The 19,927-nt window shown below is 37.5% G+C and overlaps 1 protein-coding gene across 1 annotated transcript in view; it reads right to left on the bottom strand.

Annotated features, from left to right (window-relative positions):
- Positions 1 to 17,123: 17,123 nt before the first annotated feature.
- Positions 17,124 to 19,927, bottom strand: part of TRIM9 (tripartite motif containing 9) — a 173,317-nt gene continuing 170,513 nt past the window's right edge. The window contains exon 10 of the mRNA XM_036749208.1: positions 17,124 to 19,589. Within this exon, the coding sequence (XP_036605103.1) occupies positions 19,527 to 19,589 (63 nt within the window). The 3' untranslated portion in view covers positions 17,124 to 19,526. The remainder of the gene's footprint in view (positions 19,590 to 19,927) is intronic.

The following is a 19,927-nucleotide window of genomic DNA, read 5'->3' as shown; positions in this document are numbered from 1 at the left end:
ATTTCTTTCATTTTGCTTTTTAATTGTGTTGCTTTTTGCTTTTTCTTACTGGTGTGTCAGCTTTCATCCTGAACCTGCAGAGTTATACAGATAACTGACAGGGCTAGCTACTGTGTACTGGAGCTCAACTGTCAACAAGTCTGGAGCCTGTAAAACCTAGTCCATGTTGGCAGCAGATTGTGCCCTGGGGATTAGACTGCTTGCGTTAGTAGGCATGAAAAATCAGAAAAGACTATACAAGGATGAAGTGTGTACATTTTGATAAGGAGAGATAATACATGTGTGCTGTCGGAGTCCTGATGTCATCAGGTTCATACAGGAAGATAAATAAAAGATAGGGCCTATAATTAGTTTTGCAACATTTTGATAAACCTGAGCAGAGATATAAATAGTGATGGTTGCATTCCCTCCTCCCACTCTCTCACCATCTGTGGAATTAATGATCTGAGTTCCCCAACACAGGCAGCTAAGGATAAAGTGCAGACAACATTGGGGATAGAAAAGAGAGTTTGGACACTAAATGTGGCAGGTTGACCATTGAGACAGGCCTCTACTTTTTAGAATGGAGAAATCAGACTAACCCTGTAGGATGTGATTACCCCTTTAGGGAGTGAGGAAAGTTGGGTTATAATGTTGCTGTCTCTTTTCCCTTTCCTTCTTTCTGAAAGGACAGATATTTAAATCCTGAGTTTTCTGGGGTTTTTTTTTGGAAAAATTTCTTTTGCTGTTTTAAATAGACAAAGCCAGTTTTCTCTAAGATCAATTTAAACTGCTTTTGAGTCACACGTACCTTTAATTGTGTCCAGGAATTGCAAATAGGTGAATATACAAGAATGTGTGTGTGTGTGTGTGTGTGTGTGTGTGTGTGTGTGTGTGTGTGTATCTTAGGGACTTACCCTGTCCTACTGATGAGACCTTGATTCTTTTCCAGGGGCTCCTATCTGTGATGACTCTTATTAACATTCTGTATTAATAAGCTCCTCAAAGTAATAGAGAAAGGAGCCCACACAGAACTGAGGGCTCCTAGACTCAATCAGTTCCCCCACGTTAATTTGTGAAGCTATTTGTGGGTTGCAATAGTGAGGGTCCCAAAGTGGAATTTGTATACAAGGGGGTGAGATTGATAATGATCATTGTTACAGAAACTTCAATGATAATGATAACAAATAGGCAGGGACCAAAAAGCGATCTAGCAACTGACAGCCTGGTTGGCCTTGGGCAGGTCATCAGGGCCTCCAACAATCCTAGGTCTATGGATTAGGAAACCTGATGCCCTGAGGGAAATGAGATATCTGGGTTTTTTGTGGGGAGAGAGGGAGCCAAGGAAGGTTGCAAGGGAAGTGAAAAGGAAAGGGATAGTAAGTGTAAATCCTCTCCTCTTTCACTCACATTCACTTTCATCTTCAAAGACTTGGCCTATGTTGGAAAGGGAAGAAACAGACAGAAAACAGGTAAGTCTAGATTTTCAGATTCTGGGACAGATATCTCTGGAAAGAAATTATTTCTGGCCTTCAGTCATATCTAAGAGGCAAGACAAGCAAAATTCCGACTGAAGCTAGGTCATAATATACATGGGTTCAGTCATTGTCATTTAGCTTTTTTTTCACTGGTGTCTGACTTTTGCATTTTGGGGTTTTCTTAGCAAAGACACTGGAGTGGTTTGCCATTTCTTTCTCTAGCTCATTTTACAGATGAGGAAACCGAGGCCAACAGGGTTAAGTGACTTGCCCAAGATCACACAGCTAGTAAGTGTCTGAGACCAGATTTGAACTCAAGAAGAGGAGTCTTCCAGATCTTAAGGACAGCACTCTATACACTGTGCTCCCTAGTTGCCCCTTTAAATATGGGTAATTAAGGCCAAAATCTCTAGACCCCAATACAAAGAGGAGTGGGATGGTGACCAAAGAGAAAGTAAATCCACCGAGCTAACCCATTGGTAGGAGACAGGTAAGATAGAGGAATAATCAGCACTAGCCCTTTTCTGTTGGGAGGAGGGGGTAGTGGCATTGTAGATCAAAGACATCTTTGATCTACAGTAAAAACAGTTATTTACATCTGTATTCAAAAGGTCTTGGAATTTCTCTTATGTTTTTCAACTTGTATGTCAAGTGTCTAGGTTTCCAGATTTAGCAAGGTCTTCTTGGTGACTTTTAATTCTTATTCTGTGTTTGCGTCCTCTGTCTTAAATATTAGTTACTATGGCTTACAGAGAATTATTGATATCATTTGAAAATTGTTGCCTTTTACATCCCCTAGGCCAAAATTTCTCTAACTTTTGTATTTTATGTTCCAAGTCTTTTATTCTTTCTCTTGAGAGTCTATTTCTTTAGACCAGTTATCCATCATACTTTTTAAGTTCTGTATGCTGTTTTTGTACCCTGCTTTGACGTGACTTTCTCCTTTTCCAATCTCTGCTCTATAGTTAGCCAAATATACTTTACTTTGAAACCCTTTCTCCATGTATCTCATATGTATAGATAACATGGAATATATGTATGTGTACATATATGTGATATGTGTGTATGTATGTGTATTATATGTATGTGTGGTATGTATATGTGTGTGCATTCTTTTTTCTTTGTTTCATTCCTGTATCATGAATTTTTCATTGGATATTTCCATCTGTGTATCCTGGAGACATTTCAAACTCAACATGTTCAAAATAAAGCTCACTGACTTTTCCCCCAATTCCACCCCCCTCTAGAAGTTCTCTGCTTCTTTTGAAGATACAATTCTTCCTTCAGTCTCCCGGGCTCATTACCATGCATTATCTTTGACTTCCCACTCTCCTCAATTTAATGGAAATTTTTTTTCTCTTAAAGAAAAGGGAAACAGTTCCATGAAAGTATTATGGGCAGAAACCAAACAAGCATTTTTCAGAAAGTAGAAGAATTGTTAAATTTAATTAAAAACATGAAGATATAATAAGTGTTATTCATTAGCACTGAGTGCTATTATATCATATAGAATAAGTACTACTCAAAGAATAAAGGATGGGAAGAAGGAAAGGGAAAAGGGGGAGAAGACAGAAAAGGAAGGGGAAAGACGTTGGGAATATTAACAATAATTGATTCAGCTTTCAATTAAACCTATGATATGGGTATTATTCATCTCATATATGATTTATTTCTTTTATTGAAAAATGTAAGTGGCAAATACCTTTGATGGGCATGTATCCCCCCATTTAATGCCTTACCAGAGGATTGTTGAACAAAGTTATGTTTATTATTGCATTTATCAGGGAATCTTGGATCATCTTGACATGATATCCCTTCTTGCTTCCAGAAAACTCCAAAGCTGTTTTTTGCTCTGAATCTGGTGCTACTGTCTATAATCAATAGACAACAGATATTCATGTTCAGGTGTTTCAGTCATGTCTGACTCTTCATGACCCCATTTGGGGTTTTCTTGGACATAGTAGAATCTTCTATTCTCAACATTTTTTTGCTGTTGTTATGTTGTGAAATCTGGCCTCTTCTGGACCATTACAAGGGGCTCTTATTTTGTCTCCTACAGCCACCATAGTAATTTTTCCAAAAATGAAGTTCTGACCATGTCATCTACTTCCACATTTAATAAAGTGTGGTTTCTCTCTATTACTATTAGTTTCAAGTAAAAACTCATCTGTTTGACATTTAAAATTCTTTACAACTGGGCTCCTTCCTTTCTAGCTTGTTATACATTACTCCTATACATGTTATCTACTCTCCAGCAATACTGACCTACTTACAGTTCCTCATATAGGAAATGCTATCTCCTATCACTGAGTTTTCCCCTTGGCTATCTCATTCCTGTTATGCTCTCAGAACCCCTGTTTTTTTTAAGACTTTCCCCATGAAAACCTTTCAAATACTTCATGATTGCTACTTTATTCCCCTAAAGTCTTCTTTTCTTCAATCATATATCCAATAGAAGTTCAAATCATAAAATTCTCAAGATACATGCAGGGGTGTGCTGGAGCCAGCTCAAACCAAATGGTCATCCAGCCTCTATACAAACCCAGCTATCTCCCATGGCTGCTCATTTCCCTTTGGGGGGGGGGCGGTGAGTGTTGTTAAATGAGAGCTGACTTTTAAGTTTTAAGTGTAATAATATATACCTTAGAAATTGGCAAACTACAAGAGGGCTTGATTTATTGTTTTGTTGCTTTCTAGATTTAAGAAAGTGTTAATAATGGAGATTAAATAAACAACAACAAAGAAGACTTGGTTCAAGTGCCATCTTCCGTGTAAGACATTTTCTGGCCTTCCCAGATACTAGTTCCTTCTACTCCAGGGTTACCTTGCATTTTTTAGCCTTTTATATGCATTGAATATATTTATATAGGTGTATGAAATACAGTGTACCATTTCACATATCAATAGTATACTGAAAGGAAAATTGTGCAAAGAAAATGAATAAAAATCCATTTTATGAATGAATGAAGAAACTACCATTCCAATAAAATGTTAGTAAAGGCACAGACTGTTCAGAGCACCAGATAGAGAACTGTTTTTCATATTAATGTATTGAGAGGACCTACCTGATGGAAGAGCAATGGCTAATTATGGCTGTAGGATATTCCAGTCCAACTGCTCATTTGAACATTAACGGTCTCAAGGGTCACAACTGACAAATTTATAAATCAAATAACTTTTGGGGGACTGTGGGAGCATTTTATAAGGATTGCTGGGTTCATACCTAGTAGAAGGTTCTATTTCTTAAGTTTTAATCAGTAAAGTAAAAGATGAGTCATTGATCACCAGGCAGCTCTGATGTGAGGCATTGGAAGATACCGAAAGACAGCGAAACTTTGAGGGGAAGCTAGTGAAAGAGTTGGAAGCAGCAAAGTGAACTGAGTGCCAGAAGAATTATAAGAAGCTGGGATCACAGGATTTAGAATCTTACACTTGAGACAGATGACTCTTCAGTTGTTTTGTTAGGAACTTGCTGAGGAAGAGAGCTTTTGCTTTGCAGATTTGACTGGATAAAAGCTGCTGCAAATGCTGGAAGTTCATTGAAAGAGAGCTAAATATTGCTGCTGTGTAAAGAGCTAGTGGGATTTATTCTGCCTCTAATGTCTTTTACAATCTGAGAGAGGAGTGAGGGAGTTGAGGGGATTAGGACAGCAAGTGCTCAATTGTGGGAACTGGGTGAGCCACATTGACTTTATCTTGTGACTCAATTCTGGAGCTAGCTCAGTTTCTATGCAGTTTTGTGTCTAGTCCAATTTCTGCCTTGGGAGGAAACTTTCTTCAATAGTGGGAATTGGAAGAAAATCATATTGCATTGTTTGAACCTCACCCTGCATAGCTGGGGTCACCTCTACCTGTTGCTTAGAGACCTAAGTTATGCTGACCAGAAACCCGGTCAGATCCTAAGATTGATACGAGGAGTTTTCTCACAATTGTACATCTCAAGCAACCCATATGTCTTATCTCACAACTGGCCCATATTGCTCAATCAGTTATTGTTTCCATGTTCCTTTGATGGTTTACAAACACCTGGGAGGAGGGGGGGGGGTTTGAATCCGTTTACAGACACTTTTTTTCCTGATTTCAGGGAATTGTACCTGTCCCAGCTTGGAAATTCCCTAATCTTTCATCCAATTAAAAATTAGATTACCTAATGTTGTATTGTTTTTTAAAAGTTATTTGGCTTTATTTGATTAATTATTTTTAACATATAAAAGTCTGTCTTCTGTATTAGGGGTTCTAGCCTAAGCTGCGAAGGCCTGGTGTATTTGTTAGGCAATTGACACGCATTGCTTAATAAATAAGTTCAGAAGACATGTTTTCCTGTCATTTCATCTTTTATCTGCCACAGGAGAGACCTTTCAGGAATCCCTGTGTTGTTCTCTGCTGCTTTCTCTGGTTTGAAGAGGGAACTAAGAGGAGGGAAAGACAAGCTTTGTATATATCTGTTTTGCTGTGAGCTGTGCTTTTCTCTGAGAGGCGACTTGGATCTGATTGAAAAAGCAGAATCCCACCTGCACATCTAAGGAGCTTAAGGGAACTGCTTATCACTAAAAGATTACAACAGTTTTTCTCAGTACCCTATTCTTGTGTCTGTGAATGAAAAGAGTTTATTATTGCTTCCTCAGTTCTAGAATAGAAAGGAATGACTGCCTTGAAGGAGATCAAAAAAGAACAGGAGAGAAGCCACTTCACCGGTTGCAGATTGCTTCTGGAGGGACCAAGGACATCAAGACCTACAGTCCACAGCTGTGAGTTGTCTCTAGACAATGTATTTCCTCACTTCAGTATCTCTATTAAATGTTTATAGATGTATGCCCGCTATTACACATAGACACTGGATGCGTTAGTGGGAGAATGTGACCCAGATTTGTGGGTGGATTGTGATGATATTCCTTGTATTGAGTTAAAGTTGTGATTGTTTCTGTTTCTGTCTTCTGAGCAAATGTTATGCTTCCCCTCTTTTTTCCTTATTAATGAAGATGTGTTTATGTTTATATTTAAAATTTAATGATGTCCTGATGACTGATTTTATTTAAATAGGAATGGCATCAGAAGTTCTGGGGAGGTACAATGGTGAATAGTAAGAGTATATCTGTCCCATACCAGTGTTACCCTTAGGATTCTAAAGAGAGAGAGGTCAGTGAGTCATAGTGGTATGGTATACCTCCCCACCCCACCACATTAAACCCCAGATATGACAACATGAGTTCAGGTTGGGTGAGTGAGCCAGCCTAGAGAGCAAGAATAAGGGATGTCCCTTAAGTTATATGCACATGCTATCTCCCTTGTTAGACTCCTTAGGGCATGACTATCGTGGGAAAACTTTATTGCATTGTTTGAACCTGGTCATACATGACTAAGAGACCAGACATCATATATGTGGACATCTCTGGAAAAAATGTTGCCAAGGTAAGTGAACTTATCAACAGCATTCAAAATTTCTGCATTTACTATAACCAATGGTTCCATGTATGGATGGCGCTGACTGGTAGAGAACCTGTGTTTTCTTGGTTCTACTTGTTAGGTCAAAATTAGCATAAGCAGTAAAGAATCAATCCATACTTCATTTGCATCTCAGCCTCAGAGGCTGTATTGAATGCATGAATGTATGAATGTATGAAACAGACATACAATACTCATGAGCTTCTCTGGGCAGCCAAATTTTGCCATAATTTTCCACAAGCCCTTGCAGTATCAAACACCTTGGTCAGATCAATGAATGTTGTATTTACCTCTGTTCTGCTCCTGGCATTTCTCCTAGAATTGTTAAACAGGTAACACCATACCAACCATTCATTGGCTCTTTTGGAAGCCACAGTGGCTCTTGGGTAGAAGAATATCTTCCAGATGAAGGATCAATCTAAGGGAACCCTAGCAAGAACCTTGCCAACAATGACTAAGAGAGACTCCTCTGTGACTGTCACAGGACAATCTGTTTCCCTTTCCTTTACAGAGAGGAACAGTGAAGGCATTCTTGAGCTCCTGGGGTATAACTTCCTCTTGCCATATAACCCAGAAGATTTCAGCCAGCTTTCATATGAACAGTAGACACCTTGTCTTGTAAATCTTAGCTGGAATAGGTGCTTTGCCACATAAGAGGATCCTGATGGCATTCAAAAGATTTTCTGTGTTTGGAAGTTTGGCTAAAGAGGGATTGACTTCAACCTGAGGTGTACAGTCAATTGCTTTAGCATTGATTAATCATGATTTGTTGAGAACACTATGGATGTGTTCAGCCCATCTCCTTATCACTTGCTAATGTGGTGCCATCAGCAATTTGTAGTTGAGATGCTCCATAGGACTTTGGTCCATAAATGGCCTTCAGGGCATCATAAAAGTTCTTTAGATGTGTGAGACTGAATTTCCTCTGTCTTCTTACTGAGCCAAGAATCTTGTATCTCTCTAAGCTTCACTTGCACTTTACTTTTGATGGAGTTGAATGTAGCCTTCTTAGAGATGGACAAACTATCTTGCTATAAAAACCTGTGGAATTTTCATTTTTCATTTACCAGCTTCTGAATTCCCCTATCATTTTTGTCAAACCAGTCTTGATGTTTGTGAATGTTCTGGCCCAGATGAGTAAATGTGGTTCTGTACACCAAATCTCTGAAAGCCACCCACTCCTTTTCTCCTCCACTGTTGCCAACAGTGTGTTGGCTCAGCTTTCCCTCCAAGTTAGTAACATGCTCTAATCTGTTGACAGTAAGTCATTTTGTAGTTGTCTTGCCTTGGGGCTACTGCTTTTGTTGAATGCAAATGTTTAGCTTTGAGAAGATGTCTATGATCAGTCCAGCTCTCCATGCTACACATCTCTTTGTCACTCTCACATCCTTGTTTCTTTTCCTTACAATGACATAGTCTATTAAATGCCAATGTTTGCTGTGAGGATGCATCCACGAAATTTTATTGTGTTTAGGTAAATGAAAGGCAGTCTTGGGGATGAGGTCATGAGATGCACAAGTCTATTATTGCTGTTTCCAACTCTCTTCCTCTCAAAGACTCCCTGCCATGTCTGATAGTCTGTGCATATTCTGGTGTTAAAGTCACCCAGAATTATAAGCTTGTCTTCTTTTGTCACATTAATGATGAGGGTCCCCAGGTCTTCATAAAATTTTTCTTTGGCTTCATTAGGGTTCATCATGGTGGGAGCATATGCACTGATGATGGTGGTATGGCCCTCTCATGCAAGGGGCATTGTCATGAGTCTGTTGTTCACTCATTTTGGGAGGCATATAAGATTGTTGAGTAGATTAATTTTGTTTGCAAAACCTATGCCAGCTTCATGTCACTCCCCTTTACTGCAGCCATGTGTATCCAACTCCAACTTTGGTAAGGACATGGGGAAAAGGAGGGGAGTTTCATTTTCCAGTCTTATTTCACTAAGGTCTTCTATTCCAGCAATACCTGCTGAGTTCTCTCACAACAAGAGCTATTCATCTTTCACATCTACTGTATTTCATGTTGTCCATATGTGTGCACACATTCCATGTGCCCAGTGGTGAGTGGAATCATCTTTGCAAAAGTTTTTGTGCATTTTTTGTGTTTGGACCATAGGGTGGTATCCCTATCTGCCATGGCAAGCATGTCTAGGCTGGGTGAAGCAGACAATTTTTATGGCACCTTTTTTGCCCCTTCGTCAGGCCAGGAGGTAAGCAGTGAGGTCCTTTTAAAAAAAGGCTGCTCAGACACCCAAGGGGCTGCCAAATTGCACTGCTACTGCGAGAAGATGACTCTATGGCCTGGGTCACCTGCAAGCAGGGTTCTGACTATAGCTCCTAGTGTATCTGTACCTGCTGCTTCATCACTTGCTGTCACTTGTAACTTTGAGGTAAATGGTAAAATGGTATGAATGATACCTTTTGACTTGGGTATAAATTAGATTTAAGCAAAAGCAGAGTTGCATAAAGTCATCTGCCTTACTCTCTCTTTCAGGATCATCAAGAATCCAGTGACAAGACAAAAGTCACTAATGCCTGGTGATAGTCCAGGATGTAGTGGATGGCCTTGGTATCTTCAATGTCAAACCAAGCTCTAGGAGTTCCAGAGCGCCTGCTTCAGCGCCCTTCATGGCTATTGGAACAAATTGTTCTCATCTGCCTATTCTGCCAAGAGAGGTCTTCACGCACTTTGGGTAGTTATCCCACTAGCTCACTGATGGGTTTGAGACCCCTTGGTTACCCTCAACTTGGTTTAGCCCATCTGCTGAAATGGTTTACTGGGCTGTGGCCCCTGCACATGCTATAGTTTCTTCGAACCATAGGTGAGAGTTGGGTAAATAAGGTAGACACCAAAGGTGGAAAGCAGCCCTGAAAAGGGCTCAGCAGCCCTTGTACCAGATGTGCTAGTCTTCCCTAAATGCCCTACACCCCAAATGAAAACAACAGAATAGCAATGATCTTTGAAGAAACAAAATTATAGATGATCCAAAGGACAATGGAAAGACATGGTAGATATCAATAGGCTGTAGTGTATTGGCAATGGTAACTTGTATATAAAATGTGACTTTAGAAATATTATCTATGAAATTTATATTGTAAATAAAGCTAGGTGATCATGCAATAAGAGCAAAGGATAACAGATAAAATACTGGCTATGCCAATGCCCACAGACCTAACAAAAATACTTGAGGGCTTCATCAATTTTCCTAAGAGATTTTTTCAAATTATTCTCCTTTAAAGACTTTCTAGATAATCAAAGAACAGTTGCTTAAGTAGTCACTTAACTGATGTTAAATTGGGAGAGGTATTTGAATGCATCCTAGTTTTGTGGAAATCACTAGACAGAGGCAATATAGTATAGGTGATGGAGAGTCAGCCCTTATATAGGGAAGACCTGATTTCAAGTTCCATCCATAACATATAATAGGAAGGCATAGGGCCCCTGGCAACTCTCTAAGACATTAAGTTGCAAAATGGTTGCTCATGTGAAGTCATAGAGGGGGTTTCCTCACTTATCATTAACTACAACAAATTCAGCCTTGTGACTGTGCGGCCTTGGATGATGAATACTGGGATGAAGAGATCCCTTATAATAGTGTAGTGAAAGCAACGCTGTTGTAATTATTTGAAGATATTGTATTATTTAGCATTTAGGGGAATGACTAAACAAATTGTGATATATGAATGTAATGGGACATCATTGAACTGTAAGAATGACAAATAGGCAGAGTTAAAAAAAATGTTAAGCCTTATATGGAATTATGCAGAATGAAGTAATCAGAAACAAGAAAATGATATCTAGAATAAAACAATACAAATGGATAAAACAATAAAGTGAAACTGATAATTAGATAATTTTTATGAAGCTTTAATAGCTTCTCCTGAAGAGACTGCCATGTGCTTAGATTCTGTTGCTGTCTCTTTATTTTATTTTATTTTATTTTGTTTTACAAATTCCATTGCAGTTTACTTCACAAAGTCATCACAATTATAGAACAAATCAATGGTAGTTCAGGCACAAGGCACTGGGGACAACTCACAAAAGCACAACAGCAACTCACACCCTTAAGGAATTTACATTGCACTGAAGTTTCAAACATAAGCATAGGTAAGTAAATATAAGATAATTTAGAGAGAGGAAAGCACTAATGGCTAGATGAAATCACTTTTCTTCATTTGCGGAGTCTTCAGTATGTTTTTATTCTATTACTCCCCAAAATAGTGTCCTCCATCAGTGGAACCTTATTTGGCATTGTCTTTCATCCTTTCATGATCCTTATCACCTTCCTCAGGATGTGCCTCAGTTTCTCTATGTATTTTCTAAAATGTGGCCCACAAAACTGAACACAGTACTCCAGATATTGTCTTTTCATGCTTCTCTTGATTCTTGTGTTTGAAAGTCAAATTTTCTATTCAGTTCTGGTCTTCTCACTGAGAAAGCCTGAAAGTCCTCTATTTTATTGAAAATCCATATTTTTCCTTGGAGCATGATACTCAGTTTTGCTGGGTAGGTGATTCTTGGTTTTAATCCTAGCTCCATTGATCTCCAGAATATCGTATTCCAAGCCCTTCGATCCCTTAATGCGGAAGCTGCCAGATCCTGTGTTATCCTGATTGTTTTTCCACAATACTCAAATTGTTTCTTTCTGGCTGCTTGCAGTATTTTCTCCTTGACCTGGGAGCTCTGGAATTTGGCAACAATGTTCCTAGGAGTTTTTCTTTTTGGGATCTATTTGAGGAGGTGATCGGTGGATTCTTTCAAGTTCTATTTTGCCCTCTGGCTCTAGAATATCAAGGCAGTTCTCCTTGATAATTTCTTGAAAGATGATATCTAGGCTCTTTTTTTGATCATGGCTTTCAGGTAGTCCAATAATTTTTAAATTATCTCTCCTAGATCTATTTTCTAGGTCAGTGGTTTTTGCAAGGAGATATTTCACATTGTCTTCCACTTTTTCATTCCTTTGGCTCTGTTTTATAATATCTTGATTTCTCATAAAGTCACTAACTTCCACTTGTTCCAATCTAATTTTTAAGGTAGTATTTTCTTCAGTGTTCTTTTGGACCTCCTTTTCCATTTGGCTAATTCTGCCTTTCAAGGCATTCTTCTCCTCATTGGCTTTTTGGAGCTCTTTTGCCATTTGAGTTAGTCTATTTTTTAAAGTGTTGTTTTCTTCAATATTTTTTTCAGTATTTTTTTGGGTCTCCTTTAGTAAGTCACTGACTTGTTTTTCATGGTTTTCTCGCATCATTCTCATTTCTCTTCCCAATTTTTCCTCTACTTCTCTAACTTGCTTTTCCAAATGCTTTTTGAGCTCTTCCATGGCCTGAGACCAGTTCATGTTTTTCTTGAAGGCTTTTGTTGTAGGCTCTTTGACTTTGTTGACTTCTTCTGGCTGTATGTTTTGGTCTTCTTTGTCACCAAAGAAAGATTCCAAAGTCTGAGACTGAATCTGAGTGTGTTTTTGCTGCCTGGCCATGTTCCCAGTCAACTTACTTGACCTTTGAGTTTTTCGTTGGGGTATGACTGCTTGTAGAGCAAAGAGTACTTTGTTCCAAGCTTGAGGGGTTGTGCTGTTGATTTCAGAACTATTTCTATACAGCCAGCTCTGCCACCCCAGCACTCCTCCTTCCTCAAGGACCACCAACCCAGACCTGATGCAAATCTTAAGCAGGCTCTGCACTCCTGCTCTGATCTACCACTTAATTCCTCCCACCATGTGGGCCTGGGGCTGGAAGTAACTGCAGCTATAGTTCTGTAGCTGCACCTCCCCCGCTGCACCTGGGGCAGTGGCCCACTGCGAACTCTGTCCCTGCATCTTTTCCCACTAACCTTCTCTGTTGTCTTTGATGTTTGTGGGTTAAAAAGTCTGATAACTGCCACAGCTCACTGATTCAGGGTGCTAGGGCCTGTTCCAGCCTGCTGCTGGTCTGGTTGGTCCTGCCACCACCCACGCTGAGCTCCACTCCCCTCTGCTCCCAGCTCCGTGTATGACAGACTTCATCCAGTGATCATCCAGGCTGTCCTGGGCTAGATCCCTGCTTCCCTCTGCTATTTTGTGGGTTCTGCAGTTCTATAATTTTTTCAGAGCCATTTTTTATAGTTTTTGGAGGGACCTGGCAGGGAGCTCACGCTAGTCCCTGCTTTTCAGCTGCCATCTTGGCTCTGCCCCTGGAAGTCCTGCTGTCTCTTTAAGAAGTAGAAATATTAAATACATCCTTTTAAAATCACAATGCAATAAAAATTATATTCAATAAGACACCATGGAAACACAGATTAAAAACTAATTTGTAACTAAACAAACTAATCATTGAAACAATCAATAGTTTCACTAAAGAGAATGACAATAATGGGAAAACATATCAAAACCTATAGGATGCAGCAAAAGCAAATTTATAATTCTAAATGCTTATATTAATAAAATAGAGAAGGAGCAGACCAATGAATTGGATATACAATTTTAAAAACTAGAAAACGAACAAATCAAAAATCCCTGATTAAACACCAAACTAGAAATCCTAAACATTAAAGTTGAGATTAATAAAATTAAGAGCAAGAAAACCATTGAATCAATAAATTTAACTAGGAGTTGGTCTAATAAAAACAATAAAATAAAAAAATCATTGGTTAATATGATTTTAAAAAAGAGAGATAACCAGATCACTAGTATTAAATATGAAAAAGATGAATATACCATTAATGAAGAGGAAATCAAAGCAATTTTAAGGAGTTGTTTTACCCAACTATATGCCAATAAGTTTAACAATTTAAGTGAAAAGAATTTTTTTTTCTACAAAAAAAATATAAAGTGCTTAGATTAACAGAAGAGAAAATAGATTATCTAAATAAACCTATTTTAGAAAAAATAAATTGAATAGGCCATAAATGAGCTTCCTAAGAAAAAAGCATCAGGAACAGATGGATTTACAAGTGAATTCTACCACACATTTAAAGATCAAATAATTCCAATATTAAATAAATTATTTGAAATAATTAGCAAAGAAGGAGTCCTATCAAAGTCCTTTTATGAAACAAATATGGTACTGATACCTGGACCAAGAAGACCAAAAATAGAGAAAGAAAATTATAGACCAATCTCATTAATGAATATGGATGCAAAAATCCTAAATAAAATACTAGCTAGGAGACTACAATAATATATTACAAAGATTATACATTGTGACCAAATAGGATTTATGCCAAGAATGCAGGGATGGTTTAACACAAGGAAAACTATTAACATAACTGATTATATCAATAACAAAATTTTTAAAAATGATCCTATCAATAGATCCAGAAAAAGCTTTTGATGAAATACAACACTCATTCCTATTAAAAAAAAACACTTGAAAGCATAGTTATAATGGATTGTTCCTTAAAACGATAAGAAGCATCTACCTAAAATATTCAGCCAGGATTACCTGTAATGGGGATAAGCTAGAAGCCTTCCCAATAAGATCATGAGTTAAACAAGTATGCCCATTGTCACCAATACTATTCAATATTATGTTGGAAATCTTAGCAAAAGCAAGATGGTAAGAACATTTCTTGAGCACTATAAATACTCAAATCAACTATAAAAGACCCATGAAGGAAGATGCTATCCAGAGAAAGAACTGATGAGTAGAAGTATGTATAATATGATTTAATGTATATATTTGTGTCTAAAGGTAGCCTTCTCTAGGGTAGGGTGGGAGACAGAAAAAATATAAAAAGTGCATAGTGGCGAACAAAAGAAAACTTAAGACCCACAAAAAAGCAGGCTAGCTTTGAAAACAAAGTGTAGCACTTTTTTTAAAAGGTAAACTGTGTGAAATGGAAATTCATGGTTTTATATTGAATGCTCTTTTTATGTTGTGCTGTGTACATGGAAATGTGCTTTTTTATCTTTATGTATTTAAGTTTAAAATGAATAAAAAATTTAAAAAGAAGCAATGGAATCTTGGATGCTGTTGTTAATTATCATTCTATGAAGTTGAAGGAACTTAGAGTTTAATTGTCATTTTAGAGAGACTGATGACCGTGATGACAGAAGAAATGACAGAGAAAAAGGTCTATGAGAATTTATTTCCTGAAAGAACTGAATTCAATCACTATTTCATGAAGAAACAAAAAGGGTTCTTGAGAATAGACTTTAATTGGTATCTATCAAAATATAACTCTCTCTCTCTCTCTCTCTCTCGTTCTCGCTCTGTCTCCACACGCACACACACACACACACACACACACACACACAGACACACATACAAACAACTGAATATTAAGATTCTGTTTCCATATTTAAGAAGTCCACAATTGTAGCAATGGCTTAAGTTGACTTTAGTTATTATCTTTTGTACAACTGATATATTTTTAAAATTATTATTAGATTATCTATGTCTTTGCTTTTTTCCTTGTTTATTAAACTGTTAATAAATAATTGTAGTCAGAAATGGATGTTTCCCCTGGAGATTAGGGGATTTGATATAGAGAGATGAACAAATGTTTGTGGGAAATGAGTTTGTGTAGTTTATTAAATAAGTGATAATTCATAACCTGAGGTGTGTGCTCAGAGCTAACTGATTAATGAGGATATTGAAATTTTAGCAATTAGTTTAGAAGTATTCAAACATACCTTTTGATTATATTTGAACCCAGGAAAAGAATGAATAAGGACAATTCACAAGTAGACAGGGAGAGGAGAAAGAGACAGCGGGGTGGTAATCACTCTACATAGCACATCTTGATAGGATATATGTTAGGATGGTAACCCCTAAAAGCTTGCTATATTGTAATGACCAAGCAGACATGGAGAAGACTTGAGCAAATGTTTCTTGCAATCTTCATTTCAGAGGTAGGGGATTATTTATGTAGAAAATTATATTCTCAAATGCTACCAATGCTGAATGGTGAACTTTTTAATGAAAGAAAATTTTTCATTTTTCTTATGATGGAAGATTTTTGGGGAAGGGAAAGATGAGATATATATCAATAAATTAATATAGCATAAAAAAGCACCAATAAAAATAAATAAAATAGAAAAGATAAGAGAAAATAGAATAAAATATTTATCTTATGAAGATAGATGTAGGATTGAAACGTTATCAATTGAAATACAATATAATTGACAGCTGTTTTCTGAGATGAAAGGCTTACTGAAATGAAGTATTTCTTAAACACGGACTCAATAGTTCATTATTGATGCCAATAATGTTTAAGTTGCAGAAGAAAGAGGACTGGCCCTCATGTAAAGCAAATATTTAGAAAGGCAAGGAAAGCTGGGAGAAATCTACTTTAGCTTTGTGGCTCCCATTTTCTTATTGGGTAAGAAACATTAGTGAGACTAAAAAGGGGCTTATATCACCTTGGCATAGATTTCACAGTTGAGATGGAAATTAATGAGATTAATGATAGTAGTGGGATTGCTTCAGGTAAATTGAATTTAGGAGAGGGTTGAGGGCAGGTCCAAAGCTTTAAAATATATACTTTAATTGGCATGGGTTTATAAACCTGTGAAGGATAAATGGGATTTTTCCCCCTAATTCAGTTCACCCAGTACTGAATCTCTTATTCCTGAACCTTTGATTCTGTCTCCCATGAGTTACACTTGATTGTGTTTCTGGTTTTTACCTGATCCGTTTTTGAACAGATTTGTTGCCTCAAGTTCCATAGACCCAGACATTGATCTTGGCTTTCATTTCAAATATCAGTACTACATGACCCTTTGAGTTCCCAGACTTAAATCTATTACCACAAACTCACCTTGCTCATACTATGTCCATAGCTTGTGGCAGAACATCCTGAAATAAAAGTCTTTTTTTTCCCCATGGTAGCTGACCTCTGCCTGGTTACACCAAGGAAAGAAAACCAGATCAATAAAGAGAGATCTTCATCTCATTTGGTATCAGAAAAAAAGATACTTGGAAAGTATTTTTTTAAAAGAAGATTGTGGATAGGGGTAGTCAGTCTCAGGTGCATGTGCTATAGAATTATGCATGTGTCCTATTTCTCCACTCTCACTGCTCCATGTGTTGGCTGGTAGAATTAGAGATAACTATTTCACAGAATACTAGAATCTTATTGTTGGAAGGGAACTTAGTGGTCATGTAGTTCAACCTGTACTTGACAAAGAATCCCTGTAACAAAAATATTCATTGTTAGAGCTTTGGCATACTTTCAAGGACACAGTTTTCTGTTAAGACATTACTTTAAGAGAGGATAAACACAGACAAATGCTAAATAAACATTCAATGTTCTCTCATAAAAGTTATTTATTGGAACGGTAAGTGTGATAATTTCTTAGTACAACAGCTATATGCACCTACAAACACAATACAACATAAACAATGTATTAGGAGTACTAGAAATCTAATTAGCAGAAACAATTCCATAAAGAACTAACAGTCACTATGAGTCTATAGTGGTCCAGCCATTGAGATTCATTGGAAATTAAAACAAATATCAAACTAGTGTTGTCCTGCAACAGAGTTTTTCTGTAGCGAAGAAAAACTGAAATGGATGTAAACAAAATAGCACCCATTCAATACATTAGGCCAATTTAAACTTGAAGAACAATGTAACAGGTAAAAAGTGAATGTTAAAAGTGGTTATTTACACCCTTTTTTCTATAACACTAATGTGTTAGCTAACTTCATTTTGCCATTTTCCCCATTTGAATCCATTACTGACTTCTTGATACATTGGCAAATAAATCATTGTACAACTAAACATGACTTTCTCCCCTACTTCTTGAAGTTTGTCTAACATGTTTTATGAAATGAAGAAAACCAAAGAAATGTCATTGAAAATATCATGCAATTAATTCTATATAGAAATAGAGTTAACATTCTGGAGTCATACATAACAAGAGTCTATTTTTTTTCTCCCTAGTCAGATTTCTCCCAGAAAGTTAAGTTGTGAGTGATAGCAGAGTAAACTAAAATTTTTATTCATGGTAGGCATGGGAGAATGGGTACAAGTATAATGTCAAAAAAGCAAATTCCTGAGAACACGAATACCATGGATTACAATTTTAGATATTCTATGGGGAATGTGAATTTACTAAGGATGGATTGTGGATGATGTTAAAAGATCCTTTGCTGGCAAATTCTCTCCAACAGAAACAACAAGGAGTGCCCTCACAGAGCTATTATTTTAAGGCTGGACTTTCTTTGCACTTTTGACATATTGGAATGCCAATATCATTTGGACCAGAGAAAGACTCCATGATATATGGTAGCATAGTTCCAGTGGGGGCATAAAAAGTAACAGAAGAACTGAAAATACACGTATGGCCTACCATGGTAGCACTTATTGCTATCCTACTATAGCAACTTTAATGAAAGGCTATTTTTGTTTGATTTAACTTTAGTCACATTCTGCTGATACCATGTGCCATCACACAAGAAATTAGACTGGTTTCAAAGACTGACTAGTCGTTCTGATTACAAGGTTCTGGACAGATCATAAAGCTTTATTTTTATATGGATGATATTGCTGTGCTAATTTATAGCAAAATCATTTAATGCTTAGTAGAGCCCTAACTAGCAATCTTGGAGCCCAGGGCAAGCAACACTAAATGTACTCTCAAATTAAAAGTAGAGATTGGAGACCCTAACGCTAGGCATGTTAGGGACCCTCTCAGGGCACTGCTATATGAACAGAGAGACCCTGAGAAACTGGTTCCCTATCGGTGGAGGTGGGGGTAGAATCCAGTACCACTTTGTGGAAGACTTTAGGAGAGCTTTGTGGAAAAAGAGGCCCCAGATATGATTGGAGTACTGCCCTATAGAGGAGCAACAGAGCCCATAGAGGGAGATACCAGGATATCACAAGGAGAATTTTGGGGAAGTCATTGGACAACAGAATAACCAGGGCAAGAAGAGCTGACCTGGTTTGTGTCAGTCAATGGAACAAAGCAAGCTAATTGGTAGGTTCCTAGTTTAACTACTTATTGTTCCTATATGCAGAAAGAGCAATGGTATTATAAAGAAAATTGAAATGTAAGAAGTTTTAAAATTGCAACCATTTAAAATTATTTATAATTTTTGCCCCTTCTAAATATCAAAGCCCTGGGAAACTATCCAGGTCACCCTTCCTTGGTAACCTTAGTTACCTTGCCCAAGTTATGTCTGATACTCGGTGCAATCTACATGTACCTACACAGAACTCAATAGGGAACAAACTAGCCACATCTTCAAAATTTCTTTTAAAGTCATTCTTCTTTATAGTATAGCATTGTTTGAGGGAAAACTTGGGAAAAGTAAGCATGAACATTTTCTCTTAGCATGGCAGCACTATCATGAAGAGAAAATAGCTCGCCCAATTTAAAGCCCAAATGAAATAACATAAAACCTAAAATTGGACACAGAATAACACTGCAGTATATCTAGGTATATTATTGATCAAAAGAGCTAAACACCAAAGCCAATGCAGACATGTTAACATTGGAGATATTGAGAGGATACATGGCAGAGTTATAGAATACAAAGAATGTAGAAGACCAGCTTTATTCTTCCGACTTCTCACCGATTTTAACAGCCTGTGAACTGTCCAATTTTTCCCCCTTACTGTCATCAGGTCTGATCTTGAATAAATTTAGCAACTTTCAACTAGGATTGAATAAAGGCAGCTGGCTTCCGAGCAGGGCTCTTGTTACGCTATTGATGCCCTGCTGGAGTAGAAGTCAGGTACTGGCAGTCCAGTATGAAGTGTTACCTACAACAAGAATACGGTCAGCACATTGCAACCTTCTCCCCATTGCTCTGCCTGCCCTCTGACATAGTAAGAAAGCTTGTGACTTTCTTCTTTGATGTCCATTCTCAGGGAAACAAAAAAACCATCAGATTAAGGCAAAAACTCTAAACTTTTCCAATCTGCTTCTCAACCTCTTTCCTGTTCCAAATATTCTGGTGGAAATTTGGTTGCAGACAGTCAAAGTTAATCTGCATATTTAATGGAAATACTACTTAGAGGCAGGAGAATGTAGCTTAAAGTCAGTTCTGAACCCTCTGTATATCATGTCTGGAAGCTGAAGGGGTTGGTTGGGAAAATTT

Source organism: Trichosurus vulpecula, chromosome 3, assembly GCF_011100635.1.
Source record: "Trichosurus vulpecula isolate mTriVul1 chromosome 3, mTriVul1.pri, whole genome shotgun sequence".
Classification (NCBI taxonomy): Eukaryota; Metazoa; Chordata; class Mammalia; order Diprotodontia; family Phalangeridae; genus Trichosurus; species Trichosurus vulpecula.
This window is presented reverse-complemented; position numbering and strand designations above follow the sequence as displayed.